This window comes from Patiria miniata, unplaced genomic scaffold, assembly GCF_015706575.1.
Source record: "Patiria miniata isolate m_02_andy unplaced genomic scaffold, ASM1570657v1 HiC_scaffold_3, whole genome shotgun sequence".
Lineage (NCBI taxonomy): Eukaryota > Metazoa > Echinodermata > Asteroidea > Valvatida > Asterinidae > Patiria > Patiria miniata.
Window position 1 is genome coordinate 32,211,820 of NW_024037069.1, and position 17,487 is coordinate 32,229,306.

General features: G+C 37.3%; 1 protein-coding gene across 1 annotated transcript; it reads left to right on the forward strand.

Annotated features, from left to right (window-relative positions):
* Nucleotides 1–1,004: 1,004 nt before the first annotated feature.
* On the forward strand, nucleotides 1,005–17,255 carry LOC119737632. The gene is made up of 13 exons (XM_038212100.1): nucleotides 1,005–1,194; nucleotides 1,578–1,738; nucleotides 3,278–3,455; nucleotides 5,435–5,600; nucleotides 6,307–6,507; nucleotides 8,463–8,703; nucleotides 9,184–9,282; nucleotides 9,892–10,092; nucleotides 10,514–10,555; nucleotides 10,706–10,780; nucleotides 11,825–11,900; nucleotides 13,066–13,134; nucleotides 15,175–17,255. The coding sequence occupies exons 2-13, from the start codon at nucleotides 1,656–1,658 to the stop codon at nucleotides 15,262–15,264; spliced, it is 1,521 nt and encodes a 506-aa protein (XP_038068028.1). The 5' UTR covers nucleotides 1,005–1,194; nucleotides 1,578–1,655; the 3' UTR covers nucleotides 15,265–17,255.
* Nucleotides 17,256–17,487: the final 232 nt, after the last annotated feature.

The window sequence follows — 17,487 nt, forward strand, 5'->3', positions numbered from 1 at the left end:
TTGGCAGAATCCTGGCAACAAGCCATCCTGGTGGCCTAGTGATGAAGTGCCATTCCAGTCACAAACTGGGTTTCAGGTCTGCAGTAACCCTTTATCATGTTTTTCACAGTGATACGTGTAGGCTATTTCGGTCATGAGCTGTGTGATGTGTTTTTACTAATTTATTTTCTGGTCAAGAAACCAAGGTAACGCACACTATGGGCTCCATGCACATACCCCCTCAGAGTTGGGGAGACCTAGAATGATTTCCGGTTCATCCTTTATGAACTATGGCTTAGCTTTGGCCTTGTGCACTTTCAGGATAAAATCAGTGTACATACACACTTGCGGTGTGCCGTCAGAGGGGCTCTAAAAAAAGCTGGTTGAGAGGGAAACAATAAGAACATTTGACAGTTTTAGAGGTTGGAGGTAAAACTAAGCCGAATATTCTGGTGAAACCCATGGAACTGCAGGTAGGGACCAAAACCCAATGAACATATGGGGACTATATGGAACAGGAATCAAACCCGGACAGTGACATAAGGCGAGGACAGTAACCACTGTGACATCTTGACTCACCATCAGGTTCAATTAATATAGGTGTATACATGTGTAACAGCCACCTTGCAAAATCCAGTTATTAGACAATATAATGTTTTTTGTTTTCACATTTAATTTATATTTTATGTAAAATCTCTAACAGATTTATTTCGCTTAATTCCCTATTAGTAGTTCTTCTCATTTTTCTCATGTTATCAGCACACATTTAGTGTGCTTCTTGGTCACCTGTAAACTAATACATGTACAATTAGCAATTTCCCTGATTTGCCAAGCACATGGAGCACCAGATGCTTGCTCCATGTAGTCTGATGTGCCCGGTCATAAACTGCATTAGAGTCAGATTATTGCATGTATTGAAACCAGTGCCTTACAAATAATATTCTGATGAAGTTTAGATGAATTCCAAAGAGGTGAGGTGCTAATGTGTTTTTTTTTATTGTTACTGGTCCAATAATGATAGGTGGAGGCACTAAACTCAGGTGCCATCAGCTTCTTCAAGTGCTTGAAGCATATAAGTCTTCTGATGGTACCAATCAACAGTGCCCAGGTCCCAGCGGCCAAAAGGATCAGCCTAGGCCTACATGTTCCAGTAAAAAACCTCCCCCTGCACCACCTCGGCCCTCTGTCACTGACAGAGTTCTCCACAAATTCAAGGTTGGTTGATGTACCCAAGGTCTGTCACTTGTCAATATTTCTCGGAAAATTTAAACAATATACTACACAAGAAGTTTGTGTTAAGAAAGGGGCCTTGGTCAGCAGGTTTTCTACTCAGAGACAATTCCATGGCCCCAATAAAACATCATTAATATGTGGCCACATCTTCGGCTGCTCTAATATGCCTCTACAACATAGTCAACATGAGGTGCATAGAATCATAAACATGTTAGTAATTTACAATAACATAACTTTGGAGCTAGTCCACACACACTGCGCAAGTTAGCGTTGATGTATCCGACAGGATATTTTGCTGACTGAACCTATGGATTGAAATGGAGATGTATTTTATGTCCCACTTCCATACTTTTCTCGTTTTACAGAAGAGAGACTACAGGTCCTGCTTGACCACTTTGGAGGCTTTGTCATGGGCAGACCTACAAGTAGTTTGCAATGACCTGATGCCTCATGTCATTGATAAGAAGGAGCAGATCAACACTAATATCAGCTTGGCAGACTTTCCTGCTAGCAAAGTGGATGAAAGGTTGGGTTATCTTTTTCTTTTATGTTATTGAATGTACATATTTAATGAAAGACCAAGAAACACTGGTGAATCTTCGTGTCGTTATCATTTTTTGGTCTCACGCAAGTACGTGATGTGAATACAGATGTGATCGAACAAGGAAACCTAGGTACAAAAATAGGTTGTCAGTAAAATCGTTTTTACCCATTTCCAACTGATTTCATCTTAGTCAATATAGTCTTATAATTTTGTCTCAAATCTTATAATTTTGTCGATGTTTTTAATAAACGTATCTAAAATGAAACCCTTTAAAACGGTTGATAAAATTAAACCCAAAAAATTGATACAGGTTTGCTTTCTGAATTTCATGATTTATTTCTTCCTATCCTTTTACTTTGCCGTGACCCAATTTTTTTTTGACTCGCCAGCCGGGCTACATAAGGAATAGTTTGACTAGCCCGCCACTGTTTTGACTAGCATTTGGCTAGCTAGCTACCGCTAATTTTGGACCCCGTATTACCTCATAAAAACAAATTACAGAAGTTTTCAGTAAAGAAAATCTAATTAAAAATATGAGAACAGGTCATTTTCAGAAGGGTGTCTTCCAGTGGCATCAAATAGAGTTCGACTTTGTGTAACATTTCAAACTATTTTCAATTTGCATGCATCAGAGTTGAAGTCACGTGAGGAAGAATATGAAAATAATCGATTTTTTTTTTTATTACCTAGTCATTTAGTCCTCTTTCATGAGACATGACTGTTTCCAAGTGCTGTGACCTAGTGTTATTAATACATTCACTTACACTTTCGATATTTCCATAAATTATTTATAACTTTATGATGAACATACTTGTACTCTCTACGAGCTAATTCTGTACCGGTATTCACTACTGTACACTGGACTGTTAGTAAGCATATTGTAAAATTATGTTCTAATAATACAACTTTTGGAAAATATACAACCTTTTCAAACAACAATAACAAAACTACCAAATTACTATGCAAGATATCCTGCTGGTCTGTTATAAATGACAGTCTCAAACATCCTGCAAAATCATTGCAAGTACGCTGACATTTACAGGAAAAATTGTTATTTTGTATCAATTTCCAAGGCTGGTCGGCAAACCAGTGTTGGCAGAAAACTGTATTTTCAAATTACTGTCTCTAATTTTCTCTGTTATTAGTACAATGTACATTCTCTTTCACTGATTAGTGAATTATGAATTTATGCCCCATCACTCTGCATTTGTAACTCAACAAAGAAGAATTTCTTGTGGTTTTTATGTTAAGATATGCACAAACTGATTTCAAACAAAAAAATCCAGGGGCCTAAATTTGAATAACAATTGCACAGATCTAAAAGATCTGTAAACTGAAACCTGTAATAAAATAAACCAACTTTGTTCCGATCATTCTTTCATTAACTTATTTATTTTTGAGTTACTTAATGTTAACTTGTCTTGTTAAGCATCACCATTTGTTTCTACAAGCTCTACCAGTGTGATTTTATGAAATATTTGTATCTTAAATGTTAGTTTCTGTTTGATTCACAAACTCCAGGCGGTCCAAGCTAGCAAGACTGCCAAAGAATTTTGCTGCTCTCTACAGCACGGGGGATGGGGATTGCCTTTTCCACTCCCTGAGTGTCCTGGTGAATGGAACAGAGGAGGCCACACTGTTTATTCGCCTGGCAGCAACGGTGTATGGTGTGTGCCATGCAAGCCACTATGTTTCTATGGTAATGTTTTTTATGCTTAAATTAAATTATCCAAGGCTACAAGGCACTTGTTTTTAAGTACAACTTTTGCACTATATCAACTAGGGAAACCTCTTCTTTTTCAGTGAACACTGACATTCACTTGTGCAATGTGAAATTATTAACCCAACTTTCATAGATACAGCTCATCCAAAATAGCAATTGGTATTAAATCCTAAATGATTTAATTTGGTGGTGTTTTACAAATCACATTTATTTTTTTTACTGTAAAACCGTTTAAAACCGTTTTCAAACATTTTGATTATGCATTGTTCATAAATACCTAAGACAGTTTACACATTCCTATTGGTCGAGAGCCTGTCATGTGGCCGGTCTTATCCGGATGATAAAGACATGGCTAGCTGGTCTTAAACACTTTTCCAGTGTCACATGAAATTTGGACTCCCTTGGTGCCTTTTAATGTTTCATTGGTTGAACGTTCACATTCCTCATGTAAGTGATTTCATGGTCCGAAATTTACACTACACCAGCCCAGCTGCATTTTGCGCGACATCGCGCAGTACGCGCGACACGCACGCCAGTGTCCTTATAAGGTAAAGAGTTGGGGATGGGCATCCCATATTATAGTTGGAGGGGTGTTTGGTAAAACATGAAGTAAAATGGTTAAACAAAATGGTTGGCAACGTCTAGTTTTTGGCTTGTTTTGTGTTCGGTCGGTATTAAAAACTCTATTTAAGACTGGTGGGAGTCTGGATGGGTGGTAATTACCCTCGGCTTTGCCTCGGGTAATCACCCATCCTGTTTCCCACCGGTCTTAAACAGAGAGTTGTAACACCCCTAAACACATATTTATTCCCTTAATAATCATAGGGCCCAATCTAGTTTTAAAATTTTTGTCATTTGATTAGTTTCTTGTGAACTATTTTATCATGGTATGCATAGTGTTTATTATGTAGTATGCTTTTCCCAAGCTCAGTGATGCCAAACTGGAGAATATTTGTGGGCAATAAAGATGCCTCCTCTGCGGGTACAAAAAAGTTGTCCGCAAACAACTGTATTGACAATTAAGTTTTTCCAAAGAGTGCATACTGCAACCAAAAAAAAAAGGCAACTGAGTATTGTATGCATAAAACAAATATAACATGTTTTTGGGGGTGGCCAGTCGATGTATTGGAAGTTGACTAACTCGTTCCTGAGGAGAACTTCCAGTACCAGTTCTTAGGGAAGTGAATATGGACTGTCCACCCCTCAAAGCATGTATCTGTGTTTGTGTATTTTATTATAACACACTCACCCACAGATTCTGCATCTTGATTTCCTTAGAGCGAGTCATGTAGCATTTGCTATTTTTGCTATATTGCTGTGATTGGCAAAAAGTTCTATACCCGTAGCAACCAAAGTACTATACAATACAACAAGCACACACTTTAAAAAGATGGGTTCAAACATTTCTGAAGCCAGCTTGGAAAAGTGCAAAGTAAACTTTCACCAATTTTCGTATTCAATTTTAATTACATTTTGAATTTGTATTTAGATTGAATTAATAAGTCATCGCTTAAAATCAAGCCGAATTGATGAAAGAGATGTAAATATTGAATGCTTTATCTCATGGTGTTGTAAAACTAGCCTCCCTCTGTGATCCATGGAACATTCTATTTTCCATCAGCTTCGCCTCAAGAAAAATAGAATGTTTTAGCACCTCAGGAGTTTTACTGCACCTCTCAAAGCAGATGATATTTGTATAGTAGAGAAGTTTATTGAAAGTGATGAACAAAGCGATTGCATTTTTAATTACTGGTATGACCTTTTTTTTAAGTGTATTTCACAAAATTGCAGTATGCCGGTGCCCGTGGAGAACATGTATGTCCCTTTTTAAAAAAAAAATTGAACTATTTGGAAAGTTAATTTCAAGAAAAGAACAATTTAGCAGATATAACCTGAAATCTATAACCTGAAATCTATAAGCAGCCTGTAAGTTATGTATTTATTGTTTTACACAGTATCTTGAAGAGTGTGGCAGTATTCAGGCTGCTTGTGCTTTCATGCACATGATGTGTGCACATCCTCCACCTGGCACATCCATTGCAGACTGGTCTGTGGAGGAGATTATATGCCACACTGTGCAGGACCAGGCTGCTTCCACGGCTAAGATACAGTCTTATTCTGGTAAGCTTATGCCCTGCTAACTTATAATAATTGTTCTAAAGGTGTTAAACGACCACGATTATCTATATTTGTAGTCAATGTATAGAGCTTTGCAACATCATTAACAAGATTCTAATGTCTGAACAGCCTTCGGACAGATATTGTTAGTAAGGGCTCAAGGGAAGATGACAGCATTAGAACAGTGGGCTCATTTGTCAAAGGCAATAATTATGTACATTTTGAAAATTTCATCCAGTACACTCTGTCACCAAATGTCAGAAGCACGTACATGTACATCTACAATGCAAATTCGTGCTATGATTATTTTCAATTGTCACCAAAAACCTCACTGCAGCATTTATGATGCTCATCGGATATGTTCATCAAAGATTTTTGAGGGAATGAGTTTTGGGGGAATCGTTGTATTTATACATGGAGTAAAAAGTTAATGCCAAAAGCTCATCTTACATTAAATACTGAAATCTTATAATACAATGCCAATTAGGTGGTTGATCAAGATAGTCCTAAAAGTTCCAATGGAGAATACATGCATGTAGGACATGTATACATGACCAACATGTATACCAACAAATATATTGCAAGGCCCATATTTATGTTTCTTTTTGGGTGTTTCAGTTGCTATGTATTTTACTTGCAGTAAGATACATGTATATCTCTTTTTTTCATTTTGGCTCTCGTCTTGCTTCTTTGTATTTTGACTTTTTAGGCATCCTTCAGGTGTTGTTTGCAGCTGGGTTTCTAGGGGTATACATCCAGCAGTACTCGGAGGATCGTGCCCCGGGGTATGATACCCTTCTAAACCCATGCGCATGTGAAGAGCAGGATGGCTTGCCACTTTTGCACGTCATGTGGGTGAAAGCATCATCGTCTGGAGCCATGAACCACTTTGTCCCCCTCGTTCCACGTCGTAAGTACCACAAAGTGTTTAGTAAAACATTTTTGATGTTCTCTTTGACTATATTTGTTACCCTACAGGTGTTGCTAATCATTCTTCTTTTATTCATTTGTTTTTTGTTCACCTTTTCTTCCATTTCCTTGTAAACAAAAATTGAATGGTTATTGTCTTTGTAATTGCATGTGTCTATAAATATTTCTACAATTTCTTTTCTGCTGAAAATGTATTAAAAGCACACAATCAAATATGAAATGGAAGTTACATTGATATGTACAGGATGATAAAAACATTCAAAAGCAATGTCAGGGACTATTATTTTAGTGAAGTTTTGCATGTACAGTGTCGGTACTTTGAAAATACAGGATATAAAAGCCCAATCCATAAGCTTTCTTTTAGTACAAGAATCATTCAAATCAGTTGTGTACTTTTCAAGTTAATGAATTATAAACCCTAACCACAAAAAAGGTGTATGTTCTTTCAGGAAAACAAGAACAATTCAAACATATCCCTATGTGATTTGTTTTCGTTTTGCTGAAAGAACACTTACCTTGTTGTGATCCGTGGACAGAACTTTTAAACGGTGGTTTGAAAAGTACATGATTGATTTCAATGATTTTTGTACTAAAAGAAAGCCTATGAATTGGGTTTTCGTATCCCAGATTTTGAAAGGGCTATATATGTACATGCAGAACTTCACTAAAACAATGGTCCCGACATTTGGGTTTTGCTTTTTTTTACTTACCCTGCATAGTGGACATTTCATTTGACTTCAAACTTATATCCATATTTAAATATATACAAAAGAAGAACACATCAATGGATACTAACTTGATACTAAAACTGCATTCAAGTCTGATGAACTCAGCACTATAAGTTGGTTTCGTTCTTTTGAACTGCACAGAAATGCAATGTGGCACTTATATATTTACCCAATCATAATTAATGATTAAGATGATGGCCTGCTCTATCGAGAAATGAGATCATTTACAAATGGTGCATTTGAAAGCTACAAAAAGACTTTGGTGCTCTGTGCGCACTGGAGTATAAATGGCAGATGAAGTTTAACTCCGACAAATGTTTTGTAATGTGCACATGACTTCCAAAAATACCCCCACTACATCCAAGTGTAGAATTAACGACACCCCCCCCCCCCTTCAAAATAACATTAGTCATCCATATCAGGGCGTTGTATTTAGTAAAGATCGAGTGTGCTATGGTCTCGATCCCACATCAATTAAATTACCACTACTGCAAAGCAAACACTTGGTGTCATCGGTCGTAACCTCAAGCCTTGTAGCCGCTTATACCGGTCCTTAGTTCACCCCAAATTGAAATATGGTGTCTGCGCTTGGGTTCCATACACTGACGAAGAACGGAAACAACTGCAAACTTAGCATTCAAAGATAGGCTGATTTAATGTGCTGCAACAATTCCACCAGAAACTCCATTACTGCCATGCTACTCCTTCAGCTCCGAAGACTGGCGACACATCTCATCATGCTCTACAAAATTGTTCATGGGTTGGTTGACATTGAAGCTGGGCATAGTCTCACCACACAAACAAGAACACACAGGAGGTCTCACCAATTCTCATATTACTGACTTCATGCCAAAAGCAAGATCTACAGCACCAGTTTTTATCCATCTACAATCACACACTGGAATAACCTGCCTTCCCACGTCATTAATGCTAAAAGTTTGGATCAATTCAAAAATGCCCTCACTGATCCCTCGTGCAACATCAACGTCCTCCCTTAGTCCCTCTAGCCCTGCCCGCCACGCCAACTCAAGAGGGTTGCGGCTGAAGCTGTTTTGCTGGAGGAAAATTACATGTATACAGATTCAGACACAGATGGTATTGTTGTTTTAATACTTGAACATTGTATTGTACGTGAACTGTTCGTTGCTCAATGGTGAATCTAAGCCATTATTAACAATGGTTTTGTATATTTGTTATCAAATTTCAGGTGCTCAATCAAGACGCGCTGCCCACAAGGGGAAGAAGTTCAATCTGGGGGATGTGGCCGAGAATTTCTGCACAGCTTGCTTGGGGGCAATGAATATGTGCCAGGCAGATGTACACTACCTAGATACATGGATTGAATGCGATGAGTGTCATAAGTGGTATCATTGCCTGTGCACCGGAGTGGCTCATGCTGCAGCAGAAAACATGACATTTGTCTGCTGCTCCTTGAATTGCTCCACCAGGTATGGTTGTTTCGTGTCTTGGTGTGTGAGCAAAAATCAAGTATTATTTTTATACCTCATTTCAGAAATTTATTTTTTCGGGAACAATTTGTATTCAGGGTTTGACTTTATTGGTAACCCACTTGCCCCCAAAAAATCCTAACTGGACTACTTAGGAGTCTGTGTCAGTAGCCTGGCTGACTATTGACAAAAAGATTAAGGTCAAACCTGTACATTTATTTGTCTGTGCACATGCATAAAACAACCACAGTGAAAAATAATTGATGCTACAAAAAAGGATATCCCAAAAATGTTAAGATTAAACAAACACAATCAATGGGTGAATGCTTAACTATTTGCAAAAACAACATTTGTTTGTTTTTGTGTAGTCGTGTTCTTTTTTAATGTTATGTTGGTATAATTTACACTGTATCATTAACCCACTTGTGGAATAACAAGAAATACAGGAGATATTGAATTTTATTGGTTTATTTCATTCAGTGTTGCTAAGCTTGATGGGACCACAATTACAGTGGGAGACATTAATCGCCTAAGAAATGGAGAGGACCTTTCTGGTGATGCCATTGACTTCTTCATGAGGTACTAACACAGCAATTACTTTTCTGTACACTGATAATTAGTGGCTCTCTTTGACAGATTTATTGCTGATGTCCACTCCCACATACTTTTCCAGACAGCCTACCAATTCTTAAAAGCGTACATGTGCAAGCACATTTAATTCAGTTCATGAAAGAAGTAAGCAGTACTATTTTTTGGAAAGACAGGTGTGCTGTAAAAATATCTATATATAAAAACATTTCTTAGGCCAGGAGAACAGTCTGCGTACATTTGAAAGGAAATTGTGTATTTCCAGCTCGCCTATCGTACGCTGAGATATCCATATTATTTTTGCTTCAATTCAATCTACTCACACCTCACTTGTCTTGTCAGACTTGAATCCAATTGTACACCTTGTACCTCATCCCAGTATTCATACCACACAGGGACAAGGACATTTTGAAGTTGCTATATATACTGAGCCTAATTACCTCCTTTGAATAAGATGCATGAAGTATAAGAAATTGTCCTGTATGAAGTGCTTGAAACACAGCATCTATCAAAAATGCATCTTTAATTAAATTTGATAGTTTATATTTTCATGTCAATTAAAAGTATGTCTTACATCACAAATTCTGGGTTTGTGTTTAGACACTTCATGAAGACATCAAATGGGGCAGATGCCTTAATCCTGCCCTACTTCATTGGGCAGCTTTTGCAGCCTAACAGCTGGCTGCAAAAGCTGCCACTCAGCCAAGCTGTGCCAAGGATGGAGCAGCATCTGCGAACAGTGGGCATCACTGCCCCAAGAATCCAGCAGACTGGCAACCTGCTGTTACCAGTTTGTACTCGGTAAGTGCCACTTGTGAACAAAAATGCGGTATTTTGAATATTTCTGTATTTTAATTTCTGTATGATTATTTCATGTATGTAAACCTACAATGCCTTGTATGGAAACACCTAAGCCTTATTGCTTTTAAATATTTTGCTTGATGTTCATCTGATTTGTCCACTTACATTTTGTGATGCAAATTGCTAGCTTGCTAGCTTGCTGGCTTGCATGCTGGACTGTCTAGATATACTTTAGACTGTATATACTGTTTCAAACATCCATCTGTAATGCATGTATTCTCTTGATTGCAGATTGTATAATGTTTCCTGATGCTTTTCCAACATTATTGAAATATGACTGTACATAAGTGTTAAAATAAGTTGTCAATTGTATCTAAACATTAACAATACAATTGTGCCGCTTCTTTTTTTTCCCACACAGAAATCACTGGGTTGGCGTTATAGTCCAACGAGAAGCGAAATCGTGAGTTATATAGTCTTTTATTGTTCATTTTCACTTGTTACATTTGCATACCACATGAATCAATGAAACCAACAATAACATACATTGCATGAAGATGTAAGCTGACTACCCAACCCTAAATCTATTAACATGTTCCTCTCTTTTATAAAGATTGCTGATTCTGGACTCACTTGATGGATTTCTTGGTGCTGATGTATACAACAGTCTGCACAGATTTGTTTGCAGGTGGTGTACAGATTTGATTTCATTGTTTATATTAGATTTGTAAGTGTACCAATGTTGTGACCTTATTGCCAAGTCTTGCTTGAAAGATTGTCAAATAGTTCAAGGATGCCAGTTCACGTTAACCATGGAGCAATAGAAACAGTCTTAACAGCCATACAGTAACAACCAATGCAAACTTACCACAGTAGCAAATAATTGTATATCATGTGTGAGTAAATTAATCCATGACACTGATACTGACATCTTCTTCAGTTGAATTGATGTTGGTTTTCCAATTTGATTTAATTATGATTTAATTTTGCCCAAACAAACATTAATCACTCTTCAGTGCCATAATTTGTGTTTTTTGAGCGCTGCAGATTGCAGATTAAAATCCAGATCACTCGGGCGGGATTCTTTTCTTTTTCATTTCCATTTTCTTTATTTTTCAGGATAAACAGTAAAAACTAATGCATACAAATTACAATACAGTACCATTAAAGGACAACAACAGAAAGCGAAAGGAACATGACGGCTCCCAAAGGATCCATCACCCAATAGAGATAAAAGTCTCTGTCAAGGGGCACTCCTGACTAAATTGGTTCACACACAGAAAATCAGTTAAATTAAATTAAATGAACTTAATGACATTAAGTTTTAAAAAAATACATATAGAAGTCTTTAGAATTAGAAATAGTATCTTTAAAGAAGTATCAATACGAAACTGATTTACTTTTTATTTTTTGATAAATTGATTCAAACCCATGACCTTCTGCATTCTAGACCAGATGTCTTAGCCATTAGAATATACAGGAATAAAAACACATGATTAAGACCATTAATTTTGCCTGATGACAATGCAAATAACAGTCCTATGTGGTTGGTACAGTAACATTTATATACAAGCAAATTTGTTAACTGTGGCTACTGTTCATATTCTTTATCTGTGTATTGTAGTTAGAGATTAAGGGAAGAGGAAGTGTATTGATACATCCTGTTTGTCCACTACATTATTTCCCTGTCCAAATTTGATCTGAATGCTGATTTATTTTTTGCTTAAAACAGATATCTTGACTTGATCGCTCATTGTGCTGCTGATAAAGCATTGAATGAAGAGCCACTATGCATGGAAGCCCCTAAGGTAACACTCTCTATAATTAAAGCATCCAAATTCAAAAACAAACAGGCAGGCATGTGAATCATGTTTACAGGGAGTGGTTTTAACTTTCTTTTGTACCTCCCAAGTAAGTTCTATACAGTGTTCTTCACTTCACTGTTACTTAAGGAACACCATGAATAGTATACAAATATTGAGTGGATCAGTGTGTAATGGGAGGGATATTTATTGCAAGGTAAAATCTGGACTTTTCCATTCATGAGGTGAAGCCAAGTGAACTGGAAAAGTCCAGATTGTACCAAGCGATAATATTCCTCCCATTTCACAATTCAAAGCCACTCAATATTTGTTTTATATAACTGACATATAGATCCTTGTCATTTGATATATTTGAACATTCTTTTCAATACAAAATTGGTGAAAAATGTATTTCCTCTTCCAAACCACCCCTTCACGAAAATGTTTGAACCCAACGCTGTAGCGCTGGTTCTTTGGAACAATACGCGCTACGCGCAATGCTGAACGCGCACACCAGCATGCCTTTGCACACAAATACTGCATCATGGAACAAGAATGATCCTAACTGTTCAATACTATTTCCCATTCCCCATGGGCGGATAGTACTTTTTGAGCCGCGGTGTGAATGGCAGTAATAACAAATGTCAAGTAATGTGAGTTCCACCAATCAAATGACAAGGATCGGTTATATTATCAGTCTTATACTTGAAGTGCTTCCAGCACCGTGTATTTAAAGTTGGCCATTAATTTAAAAAATGGGTTTTTTTTATTTATTTATTCTTTTTGGAAGATAACATTATTTTCATCTATCAAGTTTCCCAAATCAAAAACCTAAAGGAAATTAGCCACTTGGAGGCAACGTTATAGCCTGGCTTGCGCACATGACTGCACACCGGCCTTTGTCCACTACCATCTATGGATTGAGACACTCCTTGCATGCTTGCATGACTCACCTGCAAACGGGTTTGCGGCTATAGCTGTCATCCGCGGTCCAGTGGTTAAAAAGGAATCAAATTTGTTTCAAATTGGAGATACTAAAGGGAAGGAATTTAAATGTTTACTAAGGTAGAAATTATCAGTGTTTATTGTCATTGCCAAACTGTGTATCGTACCCAGCTGTAATTGAAGCTATGGTATTTATAAAATTGTCTGTTTTATTATAATTCTGCAGGTAAAACAGCAAGACAACATGCACGACTGTGGCGTATTCCTTCTTGCGAACTTTGAAGCTTTCTTGAATGTAAGCATGAATCATATTTTTTCTACTTATAGTTGTTCAAACTGGTCTGTGAATAACAACAATGTTGTTATAGGTATGATGTAGGTTTTATTATTTTATTCTGAAAGTTTATAGTTTCCCTTCTTGGCTGTTCTTTTCGCCCCTCTGTTGATTTTTGTACATTAATGTAATACATACACTGCATGTAGTTTGAATGAAGGGAGGTGATGGTGTGGGATTGGGCCTCATGGGCCGGGACTGGATTTCCCTTTTTGGAAGGTCCCCAGAAATTTGATAATACCCACCAACAATTAAAAAAAAAGGAATTAAAAAGCCTGAGAGGTTAGATTTTCTCATGGGGTGTTACTAATTCTTTGGCATGGAGACTTTTGTTTTGGCTCCCATCTGATATGTACTGTTACTCATTCTGTAAAGCGTAAAAACCTACCCCACCCCACATGTCAGCCCCACACACAGCCTTTGTGGAGTACAATTTGTCATACTACATGTACTTCTAGTCCGAGTAACTTGGACCCAACTTATCGCCTTTTTTAACATTTGGACATGGTCTGGCGATAGTAAGGTCCAAGCTAATACCGCGACCTGGACAACACCGTCCCAAAAACCAACAAAAAACATCAGATTTCACCTTCAAAACGGCCTCCAAATTACTGCCACCTGAGGTACGAGTAGACATCGATGATTAAGATGGTTGTACTGAAGTTTACTTACGATCCGGAAAAAAGTGAAATTTTCCGTTCATTTTGGAGAGCTCCCCTCGCGATCTTGAACACGTTAATTTTTCGATCGTGTTTAATGTTTGAACGACGCGATTTCTTCTACATGCCCAGCGTACATTCGATGGTCCCCGTATCCCGAGTGCGATTCCGTTACCGAGCGCGCGCGAGGCATCGATTATGATAATGAGTAGACTGGATCACGTTTGTAAACACATGTGCATTTCAAACGATAATAAGGAGTCGGGAACAAGCGCAGCTTTTATGGCGGGTACCAGTTCAAGCTGTTTCCCGATTCCCTTTTACTGTTCGAAATGCACATGTATGTGTTTACAAACGTGACTCATTATCATAATCGATGCATCGCGCGCGCTCGGTAACGGAATCGCACTCGGGATACGGGGACCATCGAATGTACGCTGGGCATGAAGAAGAAATCGCGTCGTTCAAACATTAAACACGATCGAAAATTTAACGTGTTCAAGATCACGAGGGGAGCTCTCCGAAATGAACGGAAAATTTCACTTTTTTCCGGATCGTAAGTAAACTTCAGTACAACCATCTTAATCATCGATGTCTACTCGTACCTCAGGTGGCAGTAATTTGGAGGCCGTTTTGAAGGTGAAATCTGATGTTTTTTGTTGGTTTTTGGGACGGTGTTGTCCAGGTCGCGGTATTAGCTTGGACCTTACTAACGCCAGACCATGTCCAGATGTTAAAAAAAAAGGCGATAAGTTGTGTCCAAGTTACTCGGACTAATGTACTTCCCCCTTTAAAAAAATCCAAGGACCCACCACTGCTCCTTAAAAGGGAACATACAACGTTTGCAAACACACAGAAAAAAACCTACCAAATTATTATGAAATACCTGACTAGACTTACCTGGTGTGCTCACATTTTCAAGAAAAGATCAATTTTGAACGCTGCAGTCGGCCGACCAGTGTTGGAAAGAACCTGAGCTTTTTTCAAATACTGCACCAAATTACCACATTTAGTTAGTCTGAATTTTGTTTGCAATCGATTACACATCTATGAATGGGTACAAGCCTTCTAGACTGGGTCCCTGACCTTACAGTTCCCCAAGTCTATAAGTGCTCCATTTCAATTTATGTTTAGTCAGGGAACTAAAATACAAACATATTTATTTTTCTTGTTTTTTTTCCAGCATCTACGAACACAAAACATTTGCTGTAAAATACTAATTCCTTAAATCCATCCTTCCCATTTTGAAAATCACAGCAAAAGCAAATGTTGGACATTCTCTTTAACCATGTAGTTCATTATCTAACTTTTGAGCCTGTCTTTATCTACATTATTATTGCAGGGAGGCATAGATGAGTTGGGCAAGATTTGCACAAATGGAATGAAGATGAGAAGGAGGCTCATTACCTTGGTACATGGACACAGCTCGTAGGCATTGGAGTGGTATCATGAATGAGGGCCCGATTACAGTTGTCTCTATAACTTTGGATCAGGACAGTACTATCATTCTTTGTAGGAGAATTTTTAAATGTAAGTTTTTCGAAAGACACTTGTGCTGTAAATAAATGAAATTGAACCACCTAATGTTTCTGCACTTTCTTCACACCTGTGAGAACAGATTCAATACAATGTAAACGCAGGATGAATTAAGCTCAGTGAAACCTAATGTATTCAAGAAAACACTCGGAAAGCGGTTCTTGGGTGAAATTACAAAGTCTGGTAATAATCTTTTTTCTAAGAAGTGTTTGATGATACGTATATTGCTTTTTCAGTGATTAAAGGTTTAATGCTTCAAGACCATTGTCCCACAAGTATGTCATTTGGTTCAGTACATACACTCTGTATGGAAATGACCTTTCAGATATGGCACCATGCATACTTTGTTTTGTTTGACAAAGACGAGTGTAAAGAATCACACAAAAACTGTGACTTGGTACATGTAATTGTAAAATCTTATAAAATGTAACACGTTGTAATTAAAGGCCTTTTTCCTACTTCTCAAAACTGTCATTGCAAAACGAATTTCCATGACATTAGCAATGTAGGCGGGCTTGTTTTGAAATATTTAAATGACATCTGCATTGGTTTAGAGATCTAGTAAGTGTAATACTGTATATCAAGTAGCTGAATTAAGCCAATGTGAAAGAAAGCAAATTTGCATCAAGAATGGTGAAAGTGTCCCTAACATTCAGCTTTAAAGTTGCGGTCTCTTGAAGTATGAATAGTAGCCAAGGCCTCTGCACATGACCATGTGTACTTTTCCGCTTAAACTATCTCATCGAGCAGAAGTTCATGTCCATGAAAATAACTAATGTATTACACTACAGTGTTTTCTGTATATAATTTTTATACAAGTATTTTCTGCTATCGCATATTAATTTGAGTGTTCCCTTACTTCACTCGACTGTGTCAAGCAGGTGTGTACACCGTAAATAATTTTCATTGCATACACATGCAGTTGGCCCAGAAAATTAACTGTGTGCAGCCGCTATGACTTTTCTTGTCTCTTGGACATCAAAGTTTTACAACAGAGAACCTTTTTTACTTTTGTTACCTTTTTTACCAAGTGTTCGAAAATATATGTACTATAATATAAATATTATATTGTTTACACAAAATATTTACGTGTATGTATTTGCATGGGTAAGTGTTTAGTTATGAAATGAAATCACAGCATGATATTGGTCTTATGTCATGCCTGCCCGGATTTGCGCAAGTTTCAAAAATATGTAACTTCAAATTGAAAGTCATATAGACATCAACCATGACAAACTACACAGATTGTTTGACATTCTGAACATATGTACAAATGCCTAGTACTTCATATTTTTAACTATTTTCTCTCAGGTAATTCTTGATCGAAAGGTGCAAATTGATGGAAATATGACATATTTGTTATCTTGTACAAATGTATATTTTTTTATGGCCTATATAATTAACAGAGGCTTAATCTGGGTTCTGGAACCAGTGTCCACAATCGTGAAATATCCTCCGGGGTCCCTCCCAATCCAGAAGGATCTCCCCTGTGTATGAGCATAACATCTAAGGTATTTGGATATTTGGATATGAAACAAAAGCAAGTCAACAGGAGGTATTGTACATAGGAACGATGTTTAGAATTGTTGAGAAATTTTAGACGATCAACTTAATTCCCAGGAAACTTATCTAAAAGTATTTGCCATGTGACAGAGATGTTTTTAATATTCAAGTCGCAGCAGCACTGACTTCAAGAATTTTCTTCCCTCCCTCCCCTTTGTTTCGTTACATTTTGTAACAGTTTTGCCTTTTATTTTTCTGTCTCATTTTGTATCCCGTTGATGAGGATTCTCTTTTATTTCTTTGATGTAGTTACAATTATATGTGGATTGGTCTGGCCTTCATGGTAGCCTTAGAATAAATGGTTTTCCATTAATATACCCGAAACAGCTTGACTGTTTGTCTCCTTATTTTATGTGGTTCATTAAAAGAAGTTTTAAGCTTTCAATATAAGAATCCCAAATGGTTTTATGATTTTACCTTTTCAAACTGGAAATCCACTTTTTGAATTTGTCCCGAGTGTGTAACAAAAATACATTTAGCAAGACTAATTGGAAACTATGCATAGGAGCGTCATAGTGTAACTTGCATTTCATGATTTTTTGTTAGAAAATGTTTA

Coding starts and splice junctions, on each gene's coding strand:
- LOC119737632 (XM_038212100.1), top strand. CDS start 1,656: ATGCCTCATGTCATTGATAAGAAGGAGCAGATCAACACTAATATCAGC. Junction 5,601..6,306: donor TAAGATACAGTCTTATTCTG/GTAAGCTTATGC, acceptor TTGACTTTTTAG/GCATCCTTCAGGTGTTGTTT. Junction 8,704..9,183: donor TCCTTGAATTGCTCCACCAG/GTATGGTTGTTT, acceptor TATTTCATTCAG/TGTTGCTAAGCTTGATGGGA.